The sequence below is a fragment of the Triticum dicoccoides genome, chromosome 2B (assembly GCF_002162155.2).
Source record: "Triticum dicoccoides isolate Atlit2015 ecotype Zavitan chromosome 2B, WEW_v2.0, whole genome shotgun sequence".
In the NCBI taxonomy this organism is placed as follows: Eukaryota; Viridiplantae; Streptophyta; class Magnoliopsida; order Poales; family Poaceae; genus Triticum; species Triticum dicoccoides.
Genome location: NC_041383.1, coordinates 509,832,587 through 509,853,098, shown reverse-complemented (window position 1 = coordinate 509,853,098; position 20,512 = coordinate 509,832,587). Strand labels below are relative to the sequence as shown.

The following is a 20,512-nucleotide window of genomic DNA, read 5'->3' as shown; positions in this document are numbered from 1 at the left end:
GACGCGCGATTTATCGTCATGGAAGTGGACACTTCCGTGATGATAATTTTGATAATGTCATGGAAAAATTCTACGACAACACAAGTATGACTATCTTGATTCTGTCATAAAATCGTCATGGATGTACATTCATGACAGAAAACGTGACCTACTATGACAAATACGTATCATCACGGAAGTGTATTTTTTTGTAGTGTCCACCCCAAATGAATGTTTCAAATGTGTTGTCATGTGACTGGAGCCGATCCGACTCTAGTTGGACTCCAACGTGCCGGAATTATCCTCGGCAAGAGTGAGGTTTCATATGTTGTGATGATTCCTCTGAATGATTTTTAGGCAACCAATGAGGATTCATTGTGTAGATACGAAAAAGTGCTTATAGTTATAGGTATGTTTGGAATGTTGTAATTTCTTTTAACATGTTTTTTACACCACAAGAAAAATATACCAGATATGCAAACGTATAAAAAATGTTACGTGTGGGTTTTTACGTTGCAATGATTGAATTGCCCTAATTTCGCGCTTAAGTGTCCCCGACTGACTACCATGGAAAACCCCCTGGAGAGAGGGGTGGGTGTGGGGGAGGGGGGGGTGTGGAGGGTACCGGTGCATGGTTGGGAAAATCACAAACACAAACCTTTCATTCCATTCTTTTGTTCATGAGACAAATTGAAATTCGGCGCTCATAGCGCTGGTTTTAGGCTTTTGTGAACGTGGCAGTCACTCCACCCTCAAGCGTCTTAGTAACAAGTTGACCCACTTAAGGACCTAGGACATACTAGGCTTCATTTTTTCACAAGCTTCTCGAAGATTCCGCGTGTTTTTTTTATTTTCTGTATATTTAGTTCATTGTTTCTCTTTTTTCCTTTTTATTTTATTTGCATAAACACATTTTTAAGTTGTGAACGTTTTTAACCATTTTCCACAAAATCCATGAACATTCTTGTGAAAACCGTGGATTTATTTCAAACAAGCGAACATTTTTCAATTTGTGACCATTTTCTCAAATCCAGGTTTTCTTTCAAATCCATTTTTTTCCAAAGGAACGTTTCTTAAAATTCATGAATTTTTGAAATTCTCTATCATGTTTGAAACTCATGAACTTTTCAAATTTGTGAACTTTTCTCAAATTCACGATCTTTTTATTTCACAATTTTTTTAAATCTATAAAAAACCGTTAGTCGTTTTTTTAAACAAGTAGGAGTTGCTGGTTTTTGCAGAGTTTTGGTTTTTTAGGGGCATGTTTTTTTTAAGGGGCAAGTGACTAGAAAACAGAAGCCAACGTGGCCTAAAACGTACAGTCTACAGACTTCAGCGAGCGTATAATGAGCAACGTATTTGGGTTAGCCCATGCGAGAGGCGACTGAGCGCTGTCGCGCCAACCGGCGCATAACGCACATTCTCATAGGGCCTGGAACCCTCCTGGATCCTAACAAGCGGGAAGTAGAAAGCCCACGACCCCTAAAAAAAAGCAATTTGCCGGATAAAAAAAAATCTGTTCGGCTATGGTCCTCTCCGTCCACGAATCATCAACAGGCCAAGCCGGCAACACGCCACTTCTTCTGGGAGGAATTCCCTCGAACACCGCGTGCGCGCATCCCGCGCGACCTCTGTCCGATCGAATGGCGGTAACGAACTGAGCTAGGAGGGAGTACGTGGCTCCAATGGCGTCTCTTCCCCCCTTATCCGCTGCCGCCGCCTCTCTCCTGCGGCACCACGTCTGCTTCAGGCACCCCACTTCTTCCCTGAGCTGCTTCGCTGAGAGTAAGAGTTATGGCTGCTGCGGCGGAGTGCCTGACGCCGGGCGCTGCACGAGGCTGCGGCTGCGGCGGAGGAGCCCGGTACGTGCCAAGGTCGGCGAGGTGGAGAAGGACAAGGGTGCCGATTTGGGGCTCCGCACGGACCAACCCAAGAGCCTGCGGCGCCGCCTGCGGCTCAGGCCACGGCTGCGCGTGCTGCGGTGGCGTCTCCTGCGGCTGCTGTCGCCGCGGGAGCTCGCGGGCGACGCCGTGGCGGCGTTGCGGCGGGCCATCCGTCGCGTGCCGCCGCCTGCGGTCGCGTCGGTCGTCCTGGGGGCTCTCCTTCTCGCCGCGCGGCTCACGCTGCCCAAAAACCCGGCCCAGGAGGTGGCCTACGCGGACCTCCTGGCGGGGCTGCGCGCGGGCGCGGTGACCGCCGTCGCGTTCGAGGAGGACTCCCGCCGCATCTACTTCAGCAAGGCCGAGGACGTCGGCAGCGGCGACGACGAGCGCGAGACCGGTAGGAGCGCCGCCGTGCCGAAGTGGCCGTACTACGCGAGGAGGGTGCCGCACGACGAGGGGTTCCTGCTGGGCCTGATGCGGGAGGGCGGGGTGGACTACCGGTCTGCTCCACGGCCGGCGGGGAGGCTGCTGGTGGACATGCTGACCACGCTGCTCACGCTGTGGTTCTCACTGCTGCCGATGATGTGGTTCTTACAGAGGCAGATGTCGTCTGGGGGCAGTGCGGACAAGCGCCGCCGGCCCAGGAAGCAGCAGGTAGGATTTGACGATGTCCAGGGCGTGGATGAAGCCAAGGAGGAGCTTGTCGAGGTGAATATATATGACTCTCTACTTCTTACTCATGATGATTGTTTTCTGTGATGTCGATGATATGCAGACCAGTAGACAATAGACATAGAGTCCATTGACACAGGAAGTCAGCAAAATGTCGATCAATCAAGTTTAAGAAAGGAATTAACAAATTTTGCACCCATTCTCTATAACAAGCCCTACCCACACATGGATCTTAGAGTAAGGTCTTGCTAATCTTGTCGATTCTGATTTTAAGAAATCTAGGTCGGCTGGGAGTTCGCGATTGCATATGTCGAATACAAAGGGTATTATTCTTGCCAACTAAACTTTTCCCGACTTGCGGCATTCTATTGAAATTGCAAATACCAAGGGTATGAGGAGGAACCTTGCAAAATAAGAAATGGCACAGTAAGATCTGATCAAAGTTCTACACAGTGGCACTTAAGCCTGCTTGCCTTATTAACTTGTTGTTGGACTACAATGTGGTTCCTGTACGAAATTGTATATTTGCTCCCTTTTATTTCACAAAGCCCCGTTTCAAGACAAACGCCGCGAGCATGTCTGGAATATGAATACATATGTGATAGGCACTGACGTCTAAGATGAATTCCAATTTTTACCTCATATTTTGACACTAAGTACCCAATCCTATCCTATCCCATATATCTAAGTAGGTTATCCCATTTTTTAGCACATACAAGCCCTACACATCATCAATTTTTTATTTTTATTTTCTAGCAACAAATAATTGAAGCACAGGGTCATAAATCCCCGCAGCAACGCGTGGGATATTATCTTGTTTAACAGTTTTTTCATATGGATTACCCCATTTAGCGAAAGTTTTGCCAATTTTGCCCCATTCAAAATTTTGAGAGCGATCTGCTAGGCCGTCAGGTACATATAGCAAGCTATGTCGTGGTTTTCCTCCTTTGTGTTTTTTACCGTGCCTGAACCAGTTCGTATCCCTGAGCCGGACCCGTCCCGCGCACCCACCTGCAAATGTTTAGCAAAACCAACTGCAAGATGCGGTGCATATGCACACCTGACGACTGCGAGAGAAAAAAACCATGTCCAACTATGCCATTCGACCTGTTTGTGCAAAAAAAAGGAGGAAAACCGTGACATGGCACATTACGTGTACCTGACGGCTGGGACACACCTTTTACATTGCTCTTCAAATTTTTTAAAGGGGTAACAGCCAGAAAAACTTCCACTAAATGGGGTAACCCGGATGAGAATCAGCTAACTGGAGTAATTAGTGTAAAAAATGTGAAAATAGAGGGTAAAAAACTGGAATTCACTATGTTAATAATTAGTACTTGTATCTATGGATTCTGTAGTATTGACTGCTTAGGCTTTGTTGATGCTAGGAGTTATATTTGTTTTAGCTGATGTCTTGTTTTTGGTTCTTCATATGAGTTAGTTATGTACTTCTATTGACTGAATATCAACAAGGCTCATAAACTGTTGTACACTATTATAATTTCTTAATGTAGATAGTGAGCTGCTTGCGTGGTTCACTGAACTACAAGAAGCTGGGAGCAAGATTACCCAGGGGTGTTCTGCTTGCTGGCCCTCCTGGAACCGGGAAAACTTTGCTGGCGAAGGCAGTTGCAGGAGAGGCTGGAATTCCATTCTTCTCTGTTTCTGCTAGCGAATTTGTCGAAATGTTTGTTGGAAGAGGAGCAGCCCGTGTAAGGGAATTATTCAAGGAAGCCAAAGAAGCTGCTCCGTCAATCATTTTTATTGACGAACTTGATGCTGTTGGTGGAAGCAGAGGTAGAAGTTTTAATGATGAGAGGGACCAAACCCTAAATCAGGTGTGATTTAGCTCTCTTACTACATTTTCTTTTCTTTGTGAAGTCATACTAAATGATGAACATATTATTGCTTTGTCCAGCTGCTTACTGAAATGGATGGTTTTGACTCGGACGTGAAAGTTATTGTCATGGCTGCTACTAATAGACCTAAGGCTCTGGATTCTGCTCTTTGTCGGCCTGGTCGCTTCTCAAGAAAGGTTTTTGTTGGTGTGCCTGATTTGGAAGGCCGCAGAAAGATTTTGGCTGTTCATCTCAGAAAAGTTCCTTTAGAAGAGGAATCCGAAATAATTTGTGATCTGGTAGCTAATGTGACCCCAGGATTGGTTGGTGCAGATCTAGCAAACATTGTTAATGAGGCTGCTCTACTAGCTGCTCGAAGAGGTAAGTTAAATTCATCTTATATCATCAGATACATAAGACTTAGAGCAAATTGATTGGTTCCTTATGCTTAAAGTATCATATTTGTTGCAAGCAAATTTAAATATCGCTTTATTAAGAAATGCTTAGAGTTCCAAAGTGTAAAACCTGCAATTTTGTGGTCCATTTTCAGTGGAACAGGGCAAGGTTTGTGGTTCCTTTGTAAACTGCTAGTGCATTCTCTTATCAGTTTGACTCCACCATGTTCTAAATTATTACTGAGAAATCATAATCTTACCTGCATTTCTGTTTTGTATATTTCCCACGTTTTGGAAAGAGAGTTGCCTTTTAAAATGGTTAAGTTGATGAAATGTATTATAGTTAAGAAGTTACATGATTGCAAGATTCTGAGGATGATTGTGTTCTGTTAAGGTGGGGATATTGTGGCTCGGGAGGATATAATGGATGCTATTGAGAGGGAAAAGTATGGGGTCAATGGTAGACAAAAGGGTCCTGATTCTGCAAGAGAAGGTCTTACCAAGTTATTTCCATGGTTACCTAAACCTGGAAATAAACCATCAAATCCAGATGATTTTCAAGGACTTATGGGTTATCATACGTTAAGCTAACTGGAGTTTTTCAAGGTATACTCGAATTTGCCCCTTTTGATGATTTTGTTCATCGATTTTTTCCTTTTAAATTCCTGTAAGTAGCTTGAGAAACTGATGACCTTCTAATTGAAACGATATATATGCTAAAGGAGCCAAAATTCACAATGCCAATTCAAAGTTTGTTTCATGTTGGTGTCCTGCTTCTGCTGTATGTCATGGTAAGCAAAACAATAAAATGGAATAGCAAGGGATTTGGCAGCAATACAACGTCCCGTTATAAAAAAAAGGGCTATGGAAGCTGCTATTTCGTTTATCTAGAATGCTCAACTTCAAAGGACCTATTTATTGATACTTACTTGGGAAATGCAACTTTTGAACTAATCAGCAGGTTGTACATATCGACATTTTATCAACAATAAATTTATCCTTTCAATGATCCTTTCTTTATGCGGGCAAATATTACAATGGACTAATTGAAGTATGTGTAGATTATTCACTGATTTGGTTTGTTCATGACACCTGTCATGGTATTGAAATTTAGAGATTCTCATTTTGAAATAAGGCTGGCACGTTTCCTGAGGAGATATTTTTGTGTGTGTTAGAGGTTAGGTATTGTGTTGACATCTTGAGGTAAGAAGTTTTTCAGATCCTGTCCAATGCTAAGTGCATGGTGTAGGTCTGGTTGAGCCTATCACTGAGGATGGTATGAACTATGATTCTCACCTCAACACCTAAAGCTTTCGACAGAGTTGGTGCATGCAACACAACCTGCTTTCACATCTCTTTTTTATCCTAAATGCCGAACCGTAGTCCTGTTCACTATTGAGATATTGTAAGAAATTGCACAATCCTAATATTCTCTCAACCGAGACATTGCGAGTGCAACAAATCAAAAATGTTCCTGCAACTTTTATACTGATAGGGCGACTAATAATATTTCAGTCTCTTTCCTTAAAAGAAGTCATGATATTCAATCTGATCGAATCCTATTGAAATTAGTGAATTTCACAAAACTACAGGTTTATTGTACAGACCATCCGAAAACTAGAGTACAGTCCCATAGAAGTAGAGACCTGTGGGTCAATTATATACTCCCTCCATCCCAAAATAAGTGTCGCTAGGGAGTATCACATAACTACAGATTTTAGGATCAATAATATCACAAAACTCGGCCGACATGTCATAGTTAAATAATTGCTATATCTATAGTTGTCTGATATGATTGATCACAAATTCTGTGGTCCTGTGAAAATATCTTTAGTATTGTGTGTACAATACATTAAATATCTGCTCTGTTGAACTTGCAATGTAATTGTTGTTTCTTTTGTTTGTGTTTTGCAGATCCACAGAGGAGATAAGAATCAACTGACATGGTATCAAAATCGTGCATGAACTAGGGGACCTGCTGGGGCAGCAAAATATACAATTCAACTCTATCTGGGAAGGAGACTGCACTGTGCACTCAGTGGGGCGGTGGGCTGGTGCATTATTCGGTGAATTTTGATGCGAGTCAAGCAGCAGAAAACTGTTACAGATGAAAATAGATTAGCATGTGAATGTGCAATACACGATCCATGAATTTTACGAGTGACTTGGATCAGTTTTACCCCCGTAATTTTGATACAGGCACTTAAACCTGCTTTTGTTCCATAGCTTATAATGTCAATAGAATAGTCTGCATTAGTTTACAAGATAGGGTCACACCAATTCTGCTGTACACGAATTCGCCATTTGGCTCACTTTGTACCATCTAAGAGTTCCACCGCAGTTGGATCCACAACAATGTGTAGGATTGCAAGTAGACATAATTGCTCAGCAGATCAGCCAATCTTTACGCCTTGCCACATTTCTGGTTATGCCATTGTCATCTGCTGTTGCTCTGTAAACTTGTTTAGATTTGTTAGCTTTCAGATATGACAATTTTCAGTGTGTTGTTAGTCCTTTCTCTTCATCATTTGCTTGCTATATGCTAACCCTGATAGTTTACTTAGCATCAGGGTTTCCAGGAGTGAGGATTGGGCAAGAAGGGTGCTTGGCGCAGGAGCAAGTGGATTCCCTGGCAGTTGGTCGGAGAACGACCCTGTCTGCTTGACCCAGGAAAGCAGCCTGTTGTCAGGGACACATATCCATCCCGTCGCAAGCTCGCAACGCTGACATGACCTTAATAATTGGAAAGCCATGCAAGGGCTGCAGAATCAGGACATATACCCTTGGAGGCTTTGAGTACCAGAGGGGAAGTTTCTTCTGCTCTTCCCAAGCAAGAGAAAAAAAAGGCAGAGAGAGCTTTGGTATGTGGATGCCGACCTGTCAATAGACAGGAATCAAGGGCGTGGTTTGGCTTTTGGCGTGCCTTCTTCTGGGCTCCTTGTGCTGCTGTGACCATGTTCTACTCTGGTTCTGCTTCGACACGCTTGTCCGCGGGATCAAACCGCGGGCTAAAAAGGGATCAAGATGGGATTTTCCAACTGACTTGTAGCTTTCGCTGTTTTGTTCTTGGCATCTGCAGCTCTCATTGAATTTCATCTTATCTTTCACTCATGGCGGTTTTTTGTCGCTGCTGTTTTGCGGAACTGCTCGAGTCGTACTCCTGCTGGTTGGCACATCATCAGGAATTAACAAGGCTAGTAGTTAAGAGAAGAGAGTCATCTGGTAGTTAACAGTTTTCAACTATGTTGTTTGCAGATATGCTTCATGTTAATATCTTGAAGCATTTCTTGTGCAAGGAGCTGGGGCTCGCGAGTATAAAAAAAAAAGAGACCAACCCAAGGGCTAACCCTCGTTGGCATTTATTTATAGGAGAAACTCAGCGAGCACCACGCGTCCAAACCGGGACTTGAACTCGGGTGGACTGGCAGCAACCTCAGCTGCCCAGTCAACGGGTCGACGCCCCGTCCTCCTGGGGTTGGCGAGTAACTCTGGAAGCTACTAGCTACAGGAATAATTAGCTGAAGAGGCGTACAAATTGAAGGCGATGGTGCGTACCATGTCACCTTTGCACTCCAAGTTGCAATGTGCTATGGAATTAGGGTATGACATGATGTTGGCATCCGAGATAAGCACACTGCATTATTTCTGCTAGAAAACTGAGGAAGGGCATACAGCGTATATTGACAGATACAACACTGAAGATCTACTCGAATATTCACACATAAGTGTATAGCTACGGTTTCACATACCGACCCACACATGCGCAGCCAGGCGACTACGGTTTCGGTTTCGTATCGCATCGATTACACTGATGATGAAAAGGGGGGAGAGATGAGATCGGTGGGAACAAGGAAAAGGCGAAGACAAGTAAGATGACGAAGAATATTGTCGAGACAAGAAGAGAAAAGCGAGAGGAAAGCGTTGCACGCACTGACTTGTAACTTTCAGTTGCTAGAGACCTAGATCTCTGGGCGGGCCGATGGAATAGTTTTAGCCTTCTAGTTGAGTTGCTTTCCGGACCCAGCTGAAAAAATGGCTCATTCTTCCTCTGTAGACGCCGTTTCAAGTGCTGTCCCCTCGTCATCAAATCCTAGATCGATCGGCAGTGCAAGTATCAATATGCTTAGTTAACGACGCAGTTAGCTACCAACTAGCTCATGTGCTGATTAATCAATTTGTTTAGCCAAACTGCTTAATTAACATCAATTACTCCCAAGTAGCGATGTTCGAAATGGAAGTGGAGTGCATGCGCTTACTTGTCCGTTGAAAAATTAACTAATGTGGGGTAAATCATGAATTATGTGTACAAAAAATTAGATGGGTATTTGTAGACATGAACACATGCATGCTTCCAAAAAAAAACCACGCATACGCGTGAGCTAAATTTATCCTTTCTTCTTTTCTTTTAGAAAACTCGGAATAATTTGGGCACTAGATTTGTTGAATCGGCAGAAAGAATAATGACAAAAAGCATCATGCTCAAATTTTTGTTACTGAAATTTTTAATGCACTTATTAGTTTATAATGAGCTGTGCAAAAATAGGTGAAATAGGCAGATGCTGACTACACATATGGTGAAAACACCCCAATAGGCAGATGTTGACTACAATATAATCATAATCCACCCCAATACCAAATAAAATCTTAGAGAGGCAAACACCACAACGCACAAGCATAAAGGACATCTACGAAGGCATGATAGCAGCTGGCTCTTCGTCTTACCATGTAGGATAATCACTAATGCGGGAGAAAGAAGAGGGGAAGGCCAAAGAACAGAAGTCTCTTGAACAAGAGAATCTTAAGAGTGGGTTTAACTATATATTTGCACCATTGCATTTAATTCTAGTTTTGCTTTATGTAGAATCATCTTAAGACACATAATTTTATTGTAAATTTTAATGTAAATTTTAATGTGAAATAATCTTAATAGAACTGTCTCTCTAATAAGATAATCGTAATATGGAAAAAGAAAACAAAAAACATGGCACTTGCCATCGTGCTAGATCTTCTTCTATATGTACACACCATTTGCTCCATTTTACATCTGAATTCACACATTGCCCTGTGTGTGAGGCACTAGGGATGTGCATCTTTTCCCTCCCCCCGCCCCGCGCCGCCCCTAGCGGGCGCCACGGGGGGTGATTCCCCTCCTGCCGGCGTAACCTCCCTCTCTCCATCTTCTCCTCGCCGCCGCACGAGGCTGGCGCCGGGCCATGCCTGGGGCGCGGTCTGGGACTGCGGCGGCGGGGCCGGCTCCGCTCCGATCTGTATCGGAGGGTCTTGGATCCGGGCGGCGGCCCATGGCGAGGCTCCCTGTCTCCTGCGGCGGGCAGTGGGGTGGGCGTGGTGCCGGCGATCTGGTCGGGTGGCCGACGGATCTCCGGTGGCCTGGGGCCTCGCGTGGCTGCCTTGGCGGCTGGCGGCGCCAGATCTGGCTGCTGGCCTTCTTCCCTGCTCGGTGCACTTCTCCTGCGAAGGTTCCTGGGTGTGCTGGATGGCCTGCCTATGGGATGCGGGCGATTTTGGTGGTCGGGATCCAGATCGGGGGAAACCCGGGCCGGCTCCGGCTGGCCGCGACGACGACGACGCCCGCGGGCGCCGATTTCTTCATGGAGACGTCTGTCAAGGTCTGCCCTTCCACTCCCCACCACCTAGCTTCTCAGGTGAAAACCTAACTCCGGTGGGCGGCGGCGGCGTCTTTGGCGCCGCGACCTTCTTGAAGGCGCCGCCTTGAGGGCTGGGTGGTGGCGGGCGCTGTTTGGGGTCGGTGACAGCTGCCGACGGCGTGCCCTTCTTCGCCCAAGCCTCCGCTTTTCCTCCGACGCGTTCCGGTTCTCCTGGGGGCGTCGTTTTGGAGTAAGTGTTGGCTGGGGCGATGATGGAGCGGTGCTCCATCTCACACATTGATGGCGGCGGATGTCGGCAGCATGACGCTGTGGAGGCTCGACGTCCGATGCACGGAGATGGACTCGCGCAGGAGGAGGTTGCTGTTTGGCGTCATGGTGGCGTCAATGGCGGAGTGGCCAGACATGGTAGAAGCCTCAATTTGATCTGAAGACGGACCTGTGGAAGATGGCGGCGACGACACACGAGTGCGTCTGACCGGATTATGCCCCAGACCCGGTATGTGGCTCGGCTGGGGCTTCCGAATGTGTTTCGGCTTCCGGCTTTTGATGTTAGGTTTACGTGAGTGGTCTGGGTAGTGGCCCGGCTAGCACCCCTTCATCATATTGGATAGGAGTAGTGGCATATGTTGCCAAGATGGTGGATTCAGGCACATTGGTGTAATACTTTGTATGGTCCTCGAGAATAATCAATAAAGTGGCCGCATGCATCTTTCAGATGCAGAGGCCGGGGGTCATCCTCCTTTTCTAAAAAAAGAACATTGCCCTGTGTAGAAAATGCACACCACTGTCTGAAACATGATAATCTATAGTGTACATCGACAAGGTCATGCCGGCTCCGGTAGAGGAGCGGCGCCGCGGCGACAGCGGCGCGTGGCTCGTTCTGGCGGCAATAGTGGTCGTTCGATTGTCTCCGAATCTCAATGTAATTTTTATTATGTTTGAGATGCTTTGTACTTTCGGTGAACAATTATGATAGATTTGATCTTTTTGCAAAAAATAATAATCTATAATGTACATGGATGATAATTCATATTTCTCCGGTTGATCACAGAATCTTGGGACACTGGCGCATCTATGGTTGCAAAGAGTGCATTTGGACATTTACTACTAACTGGAAAGATGGCAATTAGTGTAGTTACATGCTTGTAGTGACAAATCTACAATACCGCAAAAAAAAAGTGACAAATCTACAAATTACACACCTTAATTTGCAGACTGCAACCAACGATTGTGCCGCTCTCTTGCGTGAACGCATGCAGTTCATGTATCGAGATCGCATACATGCAAGCGCTTGTCCAACTGAACCACATCTGCATTTCAAATTGTCCATATATTTGTACGATCGAGCAGCCTGTGCTTTTGAAACGTGCATGATTTCATTAAATCCCTTGTCATCTCTTGCGCTGCATTATTCGACAGAACACTTACAAAACATAGATAGCACTCACGCACACGTACTGCACACGGAAGATACATAACATATGATCATATCAACACACTTGATATGTCTACATAAATACTAGCTCATCGGGAAGCTGGCTAGGCACGTGCGTATGCGCCAGCTCCCGGCAGATCAATCTTATTCCCTATACGTACGCGATAACCTGGACGTACGCCCTAGCTGGGCACGTAGGTACATATATAGGCGGCGGCGGCGGCAGCTGGGCGGATGGGTTCAGGCGACGAGGCTCCTCTGGCGGAAGCTGGCGATGAAGTCGGCGGCCTTCTGGTCGACGTCGCTCTCGCCGACCCACCACCCGGAGTCCTCGTCGCTGGACCTGACCTTGCGCAGCCCCGGCGCCGGCGGCTGCTCCCAGTCGCTATCCTCGTCGTCGACGTAGGCGTACCGCCTCGACCTCCGCGAGAAGCTGAATATGGCGCAGAAGAAGGACGACCTCCTTCCCATATACTGGCTAGCTCTCTTGTTAGTTAAGTTCTATATATGTGTGATGATCAGCTAGGTAGCTAACCAGTGGTGGTTGGAGAGTGGCTGTCTGGCTTGTGCTCAAGGAAGGTGAGAAGAGGCCACCCTCTATTTATAGGCCGGAGAAGCCTTGCATGGCATTTGGCATGGTGGCTTATGTGCGTGCTTGTGTGTGTGTGTGCAGGAGAGAGCTAGCCTTAGTCTGGTGGTTTGGGTTCTTCCGGTCCTCGACCACTAAAGGCTCCCGATCGGGGAATCGAGAACGGACGGCCGGATTTCCGCAACCAGATCGAGATCGAGATCGAACGACCCGGATTGCGGGATGTGAAAAGATGCTAAAGCACGGCCGTACATGCTCCATCTGCAGCGCACGATATGGTGGTTGGTGAAATACTGAGACTGTCCTTGCTAGGAAAAGTAGATTTGAGTTCGGTCCCTCCGAGACAGAAAATATACGTATCGCTCGATCCATTCTACCTACCTACGTACGTTCGGAATCTCTGTGTGTAAACAGTAAACATTCTTGTATAATCTGCCATTCTGCCCATGTCTCTTCGTTAATTATCATTAGCACCGTGCACCACAACTCCACAAGTTGGAACTACTCCCTGATCATATCGGTGGTAAATACGGGCATCTTCAACGCCTACCCCAAAACCGCCCACATCCGTCTGTCCGGACGCAGCAAACCATCCAATGGTGTATCGCATTTGTCTGCACATTAGTTCGGGTGTCTGTTTTTCCGCAAACCGGAAGCAAACTAGGAGGACTTTACGGGAGTCTGGACACCAGCTACTTTGGACTCGTGACACCCCCGACACACCTAGAACTGAGGCGGAGCACGCGCATTTGGAGTTGGCCGCAGTATTTCCATGGCAACACCCCCCCCCCCACACACACACACCACCACCACCTCCTTTCTCAACCCTCTCCTCTACCATCCCGCCGCTCTTCACCCTAATTCCTGCCCTTTTTCGCCGTCGCCGCCACCTGAACCCGTACAAAAAGTTGCAGGAGACGACGTTGTGGAGGACGATCTGACGAAGGAAGCTGCCCGAAAGATCAACTCGGTGACACGACAAGCCCACCACCTCAAACAGAAGACAAATGAGGCGGCATCGCTCAAAAAGAAGGGCGGCAGGCGTGGCGGCGGACATGCAGGGTGCAGGCGTGGTGCAGGAGGCGGCCAGGCCTGGGATGCAGGACGCCGTCGTCGTCGTCGTCTATGCAGACATCGTCCTAGCCTTGAAGATGGAGGAGTCGGATGATAATGCAAGGATGATCGTGCAAGCCATCCGTCTTAGGATGTTGAAGCCCTTGAAGGAGCAGTTGGAGACGACAGAGGAGGCGGCGGTTGAGAAGAAGCGGATGGCAAGGAGGAGCCAGTAGCAGAGTGAGCGAGGTTGAGATACTTTTTACCGAAAAAGGCTTTCGCCCCGCTTTATATATAAAGCACAGCCGCCAAAGCCACAAACAGGGAACACGAGTTCAGCCACACTCACGCGCAAGGCGTGAAAGTTCACAGACGCACGCACACACATAACAAGGTACCATGGTTAATGTTGAGGGCACGGCTCAACAAGCCCAAAAAGGAAAAACGCCGGCACGCCGGCACAACTAAGAGAGCCGGAGGCCTAGTCTGGCTCCGGAGGAGGCGGCGGAAGCGGGGGCGCCACGCGGAAGGCCATCGCTCGAAGGTCGGAGATGAGGGTGTTGATGGCGTTCCGGTCTTGGAAGCGGCTAAGCGGTCGCCGAAGCTGCAAAAACCACACATTTTAAAGATGGCGTCAGTCGCACGTCGAAGAGGGGTACGCTGGATGACAAGTCTGTTGCACACGGTCCAGAGCGTCCAAGCGAGAACCCCGACACACAACCACCTAGTGTGGCGGTGACGGGTGCAGAGGCTTGGATTTCCGCCAACAAGTCAGGGAAGTTGGTGTTGCACCAAGTTCCACCAACAACGTCGCGGAAGTAGGACCACAAGAATGGGACGGTCACGCACGAGAAGAAGATGTGGTTAGCATCTTCCGCCACGTTACAGAGGGGGCACATGCCTTCACCAGGCCCGTTGCGCTTGCGCACCTCAACCCCAGAGGGCAAGCGTCCTCGAATCCACTACCAGATCAAACTAAACGGCTAAGGGACCGTGGAAGGAGCAATCGCTTGATAGAGGGACTTGGTTGAGAAGCGCCCCGAAGTCTCGAGGCGCCACGAGACGGAGTCATCTGCGTTGTCGACGTCGAGAGGCTGAAGAGCGATGGTTTGAAGGAGAGCATCCCATGCAACCACCTCGAGGAGGCCAAAGGGTCTACGGAACGCGAGGCACCCTAAGTCAATAAGGGCCACCTCCGCAGAGACCCGAGGGTCAGCCGCAATGGAGAATAGCTTGGGGGAAACGGGCGGCAAGGGGGAGGTCCCCCACCCACCGGTCGAACCAAAACAGGGTCGAGGCACCAGATCCCACCAAGATGGAAGTGCCGATGCGGAGGAATGGCATGAGCTGAACCACAACCTGCCGGAAGTGGGATCTGCCTGAGTGCTGGCAGAAGGCAAGGGGCTGGCCATGCAGGTATTTGGATCGGATGATGTCCAGCCAAAGGCCGCCCTCCCCGTTGGCAATCCGCCAAAGCCAGCGGGTCAGGAGGGCGATATTCATGCGCCTAGAGGACAGGATCCCAAGGCCTCCTTGGTCCTTAGGTTTGCAGATGTCCGGCCAACTGACCATATATTTCGCTCAGGATACCCTCTTTTAGCTGCTAGGTCTATTTCTTGCTTATCCTCCTCGCCGGCCCAGAAGAATCTGGACTGGTATATTTGGCTATCTCCTGATGCAGCATCTCATGCAGGCTATAGAAGCTCATCAGGAACCAGAGGAGGCTGGAGAGGGAGGAGTTGATGAGAATCACCTGGGCGGCCTTAGATAGCCACCTGCCCCTCCAAGGTTCAACTCAGTGCTGCAAGCGGGTTACGGCGGGGCGGAGGTCCACCACGGTGAGCCTGGAGTCGCTGATGGGGATCCCCAAATAATTGGTGGGGAAGGAGCCCAGTCTACAGTTCAGTTGGTCGGCCATACCTTGGCATTCCTCCTGGGAGTAGCCAAGGATCATCACCTTGCTCTTGTCGAAGTTGATCGTGAGGCCTGCCATCTGCTGAAAGCAGAGGAGAAGGAATTTAAGGTTGGCAATGTCGGAGTCCGAACCCTCGATCATGATGATGGTGTCATCCGCGTACTATAGGAGGGAGACCCTTCCCCCTCCCATCAGATGAGGTACCACCCCTCAGATATGACCAGCAGCCTTGGCCTTATAAAGGATAGTAGCCAGGGCCCGACCACCATATTGAAAAGGAACGGAGAGAAGGGGTCACCCTGGCGGACCCCACATAGGGTGGGGAAGTAGGGTCCGAAAACAGAGGAAATTGTTATGCAATGTAGCTTGATGTTTACTGCGGTCCAAGAGCGTGGAAATTGTTATGCAATGTAGCTTGAGTTTCTACAAGAACCAAAAACAGAGGAAACCTTCACAACTGTTTATAGAGCTTGAAAACTACACAAGAAAAACATAGAACATCTCTAGACATAAAGAGAGAGAAAAACATGGAAGACGTCAGTCATGTTTGTGGCCCGCCCATTCTATAGGAATCCAGATATGCTACTCTGTTGTTACAAGTGGCAGGCGGCGCCGTAGAAAATTTTCATAAAGGATTCAGTGAAAGTTTTCCTAAAGGGGGCTTTAGGCCTTTGTTTGAGGTCTACTACAAAGCTGTGGTCCTCTAATTTTGCTGTCCCCAAGCAATCATGTATGTGCAATCGTGCATGATATCCGATCGAATACTAATACTGTAGTTCTTCATTCGGAGCCATGCATGTTTAGCTTTTGTATGCTCCTACACAATTGGCCAAACAATCCGTGGATGCTCTCCATTAGCTATTGTCTTCCATACTACCCTATGTTTCAAATCATTTTCATTTGGGGGGTACCACAGTGTGTAGATCCGTATGTCTAATGTATGTGTGAAAACTTTCAGAAAGGAAGAAAAATCTGATATAAAAAACTGGGAAACACCTAGCCCTCATAATTCACAAAGTTGACAGCTAATACTCCCTCTGTCGGTCTGTCGTAAAATATAAGAACGTTTTTAACACTACACACTAGTGTAAAAAACGTTTTTATATTATGGGACGGAGGGAGTAGCTACTAGCCTAGCAGGTGGCAGGTATATATAGTAATCGATATATGGTAGCTGAAGTAATAACGAAATATGAATCCATAAGTTTCATAGTAAATGTGGTACATTTTTGTTTTAGGCTTGTTTCTCTTGTCTGCCTCCAAGAAGCTGGCAAGCAGACAAGCAGTGACCTGTGGGCAAGAGTTAGAAAAAGGGAAAGAAGAAGAAAAGGCAAGTTTTTGTTTTCTCAGGCGTCACAAACGAAGCATACAAAGCTGCGCCCACAATATCAGTCTCTAATCCTCCAAGAATATATCGTATCCTTAAAAGAAAAGGCTTTTTGCAGATTAAAAGAGATTGATGTGGTCAAACCAGCTTATACCGTAATACCGTGTACATGTGCAGTGCTCACCTTCGTTTTTGTAGCAGCAGTGGCACATCCTTAATCTCTAAGCATGATAATGCTGCCATCTCCTGTTGAAAGCACTATTGCGTGTGCGCACGATCGGTAGATGTGCTGTTGCATCATAAAAGGCAGAGGGCGTAACAACTTTGGGGTGTGTTGTCTTTGTCCATCGAACATCTCGCTTCACTTCATCGGAGGCTTGTAATGCAATCTGAATATGCATCTTGCTAGTTGATCAGTGTGAATGCTAGTTCTTTCTTGGAGGTTCCAGTCCAGGCTTGGCCCTTGGCTCTCCTGATGGTCGTTCTGTCCGAAAGAAATTGTCAGCATGACATGATACGTGAAATATAATGATAGCAGGAGAACTACTGTGGTGTACAGCGGTGAGGTACAAGGTTGTAGGATTTGCGACACAACTGGCTAAAGCGTTATAGAATTTACATGGGTCACAAGAGTTATAAAAGTTACAGCGAAGAGAAAGCAGATATCTTGATATTAAGACATTCCGTTTATCAGAAAAAGAGAGAAACCAGATATTCTATTCACTGGTAGCATTTTTAAAGAGGAGTGGACCCAGATCAAGAGGTCCTTAATACCTGGGCTAAAAAGGCGTATGATGTAGACTGGTTACATTATACTCCCTCCGTCCCGAAAAACATGTCGTGGGCGTAGTTCACTGGTAATTTTGCAAAAAAAACCTCGTGGTTTCAAAAGCGTTTCAAACAAGTCCCTCCGCCCCGTCTTCTTCCTCCGTCCGTCGCCTGCGCGTCGCCAGGGGCCGGCGTCGCCCAGCTGCGTGATTCGCCAGGGGCTGGCGAGCCCAGCTGAGCTCCTCCGCCGTCGCCAATTACATGCTCTCGCCGCCATCGACAGTAACCTCCTCCACCGCTGCAGCCCAGACCTGCGCCGCCGCGGTACCCTCCCGCTGCGATTACCTGCAGGCGTCGCCGGAATCTCCCACTACGTCTTCCTCGAGGCCGTGCGCGTTCCTCCTCGAGCTCCCCCGCATCCTCCTCAAGCCCGCGCACGTCCTCCTCGTGCTCCGGCGCGTCCTCCTCGAGCTCCGGCGCGTGCGCCGCCGTGATCCCCTACCGGCGTCGCCGGAGCCTGCCTCCGGATGTGGACCAGGAGCTCACGCACGTGATCCTCAATCTCTAGCGCGACCTCGTCGATCTCCCACGCCCGCGCACCCGTGCTGCTCCTTCTCCCCTGCCCACGCACCCATGCGGCTGCTTCTCCCCTGTCGCTGGTGGTTTCTGCCCGTGCTGCTGCTGCTCCGCTGACCCTGCCCGTACTGCTGCTGCTCCACTGACCCTGCCCGTGCTGCTGCTGCTCCACTGAGCTGCCCGTGCTGCTGCTCCTTGACCCTGCCCGTGCTGCTGTTGCTCTACTCTGCACCCTGAAGAAGGTACAGTAAAACTGTGTGATGGTGATGTAAAACTTCAATTGGAGAAAAATAATTCTGCTTATGCTGGTGATGTAAAACTGTGTGTGATGGAGCAGAAAAATACTTCTGCTTATGGTGCTCAGTGGATACAAATCTGACTGAAAATGAACATGGACCACAACTTAGTTTCAGTTTTGTTGGTCTACTAGTTACTCCAACAGTAGAAGAGCAGAACATGCTTGCTTCTTCCTCATTTGTTGGAATTATCTGGGTTATTTGGCTTAATTATTTGAATTAATTTGGGTTATTTGGATTAATTGAATTATTTGGATTTATTTGAATTAATTTGGATTATTTAAATTAATTTGTGTTATTTGGATGTATTTGAATTAATTAGAATTAATTTTGGTTATTTGCATGGTCTATTTGCTTTCAGTGCTGTTCCTTTTACTTCTTGGGTTTCCCTAGCCATCAATCTTTCTGCTCTCTATAATATGGTGAACACCTCCCCTTTTCCTAGCATTTAAAAAGAAAATGATCACCTAGTCTAGTCTGTGATGTGACAAATGGAGGGGCATCAAATGGAGTAACTCTGTTTAGAGCTAGCTTTCTTCCTAACAAAGTTACTGCTCCTAAATATGGACACGCATTTTTTTTTGATTTACAGCTACTCCTATTCCTTCTTCTACTCTAGCTGCAGTAAGCAATATCACCAGCCAAACAGTATCTGCAACAGATGCTTTCAGCAATCAGAGACTGCTGTCGAATACTCCGTCAAATTTAGATTTGAGATTTTGAGCAAGAATTTGAGATTTTTATGTGAGGTAACTAATCTTTGTGCCATAATCTTTGCCATTTTAGAAATGCACTAATCTTTGCCATGGAGTACTATAGATATAGATTCAGTAACTGACAGTGTTACTAGATACTGCCATGGAGTATTTCAAAAATGCATAAAGGTTATGTACAGTGAAGTGAAACTACAATTTCATCATGAATTGGTGATGGTACTGAAATTTGTTGGTAAATCCTTCTGATTTGGCAGGATCCACTACTCACCAAGGCTTTTACTCACCAAGGCTTTTACTGCAAATTTGTTTGGAAAACCATTTTAGTAAGTTCATGAGAATAAATAAGTTACAGATTTCATGCACAAAGTGCTAGACAGTAGACATATGGAGTGAGTTTTTTGCTCGTAAATCTGCTCTTGCTTAAGCAAGTTTTTGACTGAAACGCCTTCAGTAGACACCACAGATCATGGCCTCACCTTTGGAGTACAAAATGCCTATCAGAATAAATAGGAGTACATGCTCTAGAGGTATCTGGTTCTAGGCACCAGTCACAGTACCATCCAATATTGTTAAACTTACAAAATTTCGGTGCCTGCTTATTAACAGATCCACAGAAGTGCCAAATAAGATTATTGGGAAACTACATGCTCTAGAGGCTGGTTAGTTGCAATCTGGTTAGTTGAATTTGTTTTTGATAAGAATAATCATAAAGGACAAGAAACTTCACTGGAACTAAAACTGAATTTGTGATACACACAACAAACATAACTTTTCTGCAATCCTCTGTGTAATTTGAAAAGAGGCTGATTTGTTAGAGCAGAGTAAACCTTGGAGAGGCCCTTGAGATTGGTCTTGCCATGTGCATCCTCCAGCACCAGGACCTCCTGCTCCTTGGGCTCCAACAGATCAAAGACGTGGGTGTCCTGCACCACCAATGGACGCCGCGAACTGCAGGATATCCTCCATGGCGATGGTGACCAGGCCCGGGTGGTCCTGCGACCCCTGCGAGAGACAAACAGAGCTGAAAGTAAACACAGCTGAAAGTGGTTTGACAAACAGAGCAGGAATTCGAAATTAGATATGCATCTGATGCCCTGCATATGGTCTCTCTGAAATTGAAATGGCAAGAATGGTGGGCGCGTCTGATACCTTGAAGAGGTGGTCTTTGGCGGCGGCGGCGCCGGGCCCGGATGCGCGGGGCCGACGGCGAGCGCCACTCCGGCGAGTTCGACGGTGAGCTCCTCCACCTTTTTGAACACGGTGAGCTCCTCCACCTTGAGCGCGTAGCCGTCCGTGGAGTGGAGAAGGGGCACCCGTGCTTTCTAGTGCTCGGGTCGATGGCGTCCATGGAGGGGGCGAGCTTCGTGGTCGCCGATGGACAGATGCGGACAGTGGTCTCCAAAAATTGAACCTTGAAGGGTGGTAGCAGAGGGGAACGATGCG

The 20,512-nt window shown here is 47.3% G+C and overlaps 2 protein-coding genes across 2 annotated transcripts; one reads left to right on the top strand and one right to left on the bottom strand.

The window, feature by feature from the left end:
• The first annotated feature begins 1,526 nt into the window (after window positions 1-1,526).
• LOC119364547 (probable inactive ATP-dependent zinc metalloprotease FTSHI 3, chloroplastic) lies at window positions 1,527-7,277 on the top strand. The gene is made up of 5 exons (XM_037630029.1): window positions 1,527-2,570; window positions 4,049-4,372; window positions 4,453-4,753; window positions 5,162-5,373; window positions 6,682-7,277. The coding sequence occupies exons 1-4, from the start codon at window positions 1,665-1,667 to the stop codon at window positions 5,356-5,358; spliced, it is 1,728 nt and encodes a 575-aa protein (XP_037485926.1). The 5' UTR covers window positions 1,527-1,664; the 3' UTR covers window positions 5,359-5,373; window positions 6,682-7,277.
• A 4,496-nt stretch (window positions 7,278-11,773) lies between these two features.
• LOC119367915 lies at window positions 11,774-12,412 on the bottom strand. The gene has a single exon (XM_037633291.1). It carries the CDS (start codon window positions 12,298-12,300, stop codon window positions 12,070-12,072), a length of 231 nt encoding a protein of 76 aa, XP_037489188.1. The 5' UTR covers window positions 12,301-12,412; the 3' UTR covers window positions 11,774-12,069.
• Window positions 12,413-20,512: the final 8,100 nt, after the last annotated feature.

What these genes read in the sequence shown, in the direction of transcription:
- LOC119367915 (XM_037633291.1), bottom strand. Translation starts at nt 12,300, where the DNA reads ATGGGAAGGAGGTCGTCCTTCTTCTGCGCCATATTCAGCTTCTCGCGG.
- LOC119364547 (XM_037630029.1), top strand. Translation starts at nt 1,665, where the DNA reads ATGGCGTCTCTTCCCCCCTTATCCGCTGCCGCCGCCTCTCTCCTGCGG. An exon ending in CCAAGGAGGAGCTTGTCGAG is followed by an intron (nt 2,571 to 4,048) that starts GTGAATATATAT and finishes TTCTTAATGTAG; the next exon opens with ATAGTGAGCTGCTTGCGTGG. An exon ending in TCTACTAGCTGCTCGAAGAG is followed by an intron (nt 4,754 to 5,161) that starts GTAAGTTAAATT and finishes TGTTCTGTTAAG; the next exon opens with GTGGGGATATTGTGGCTCGG.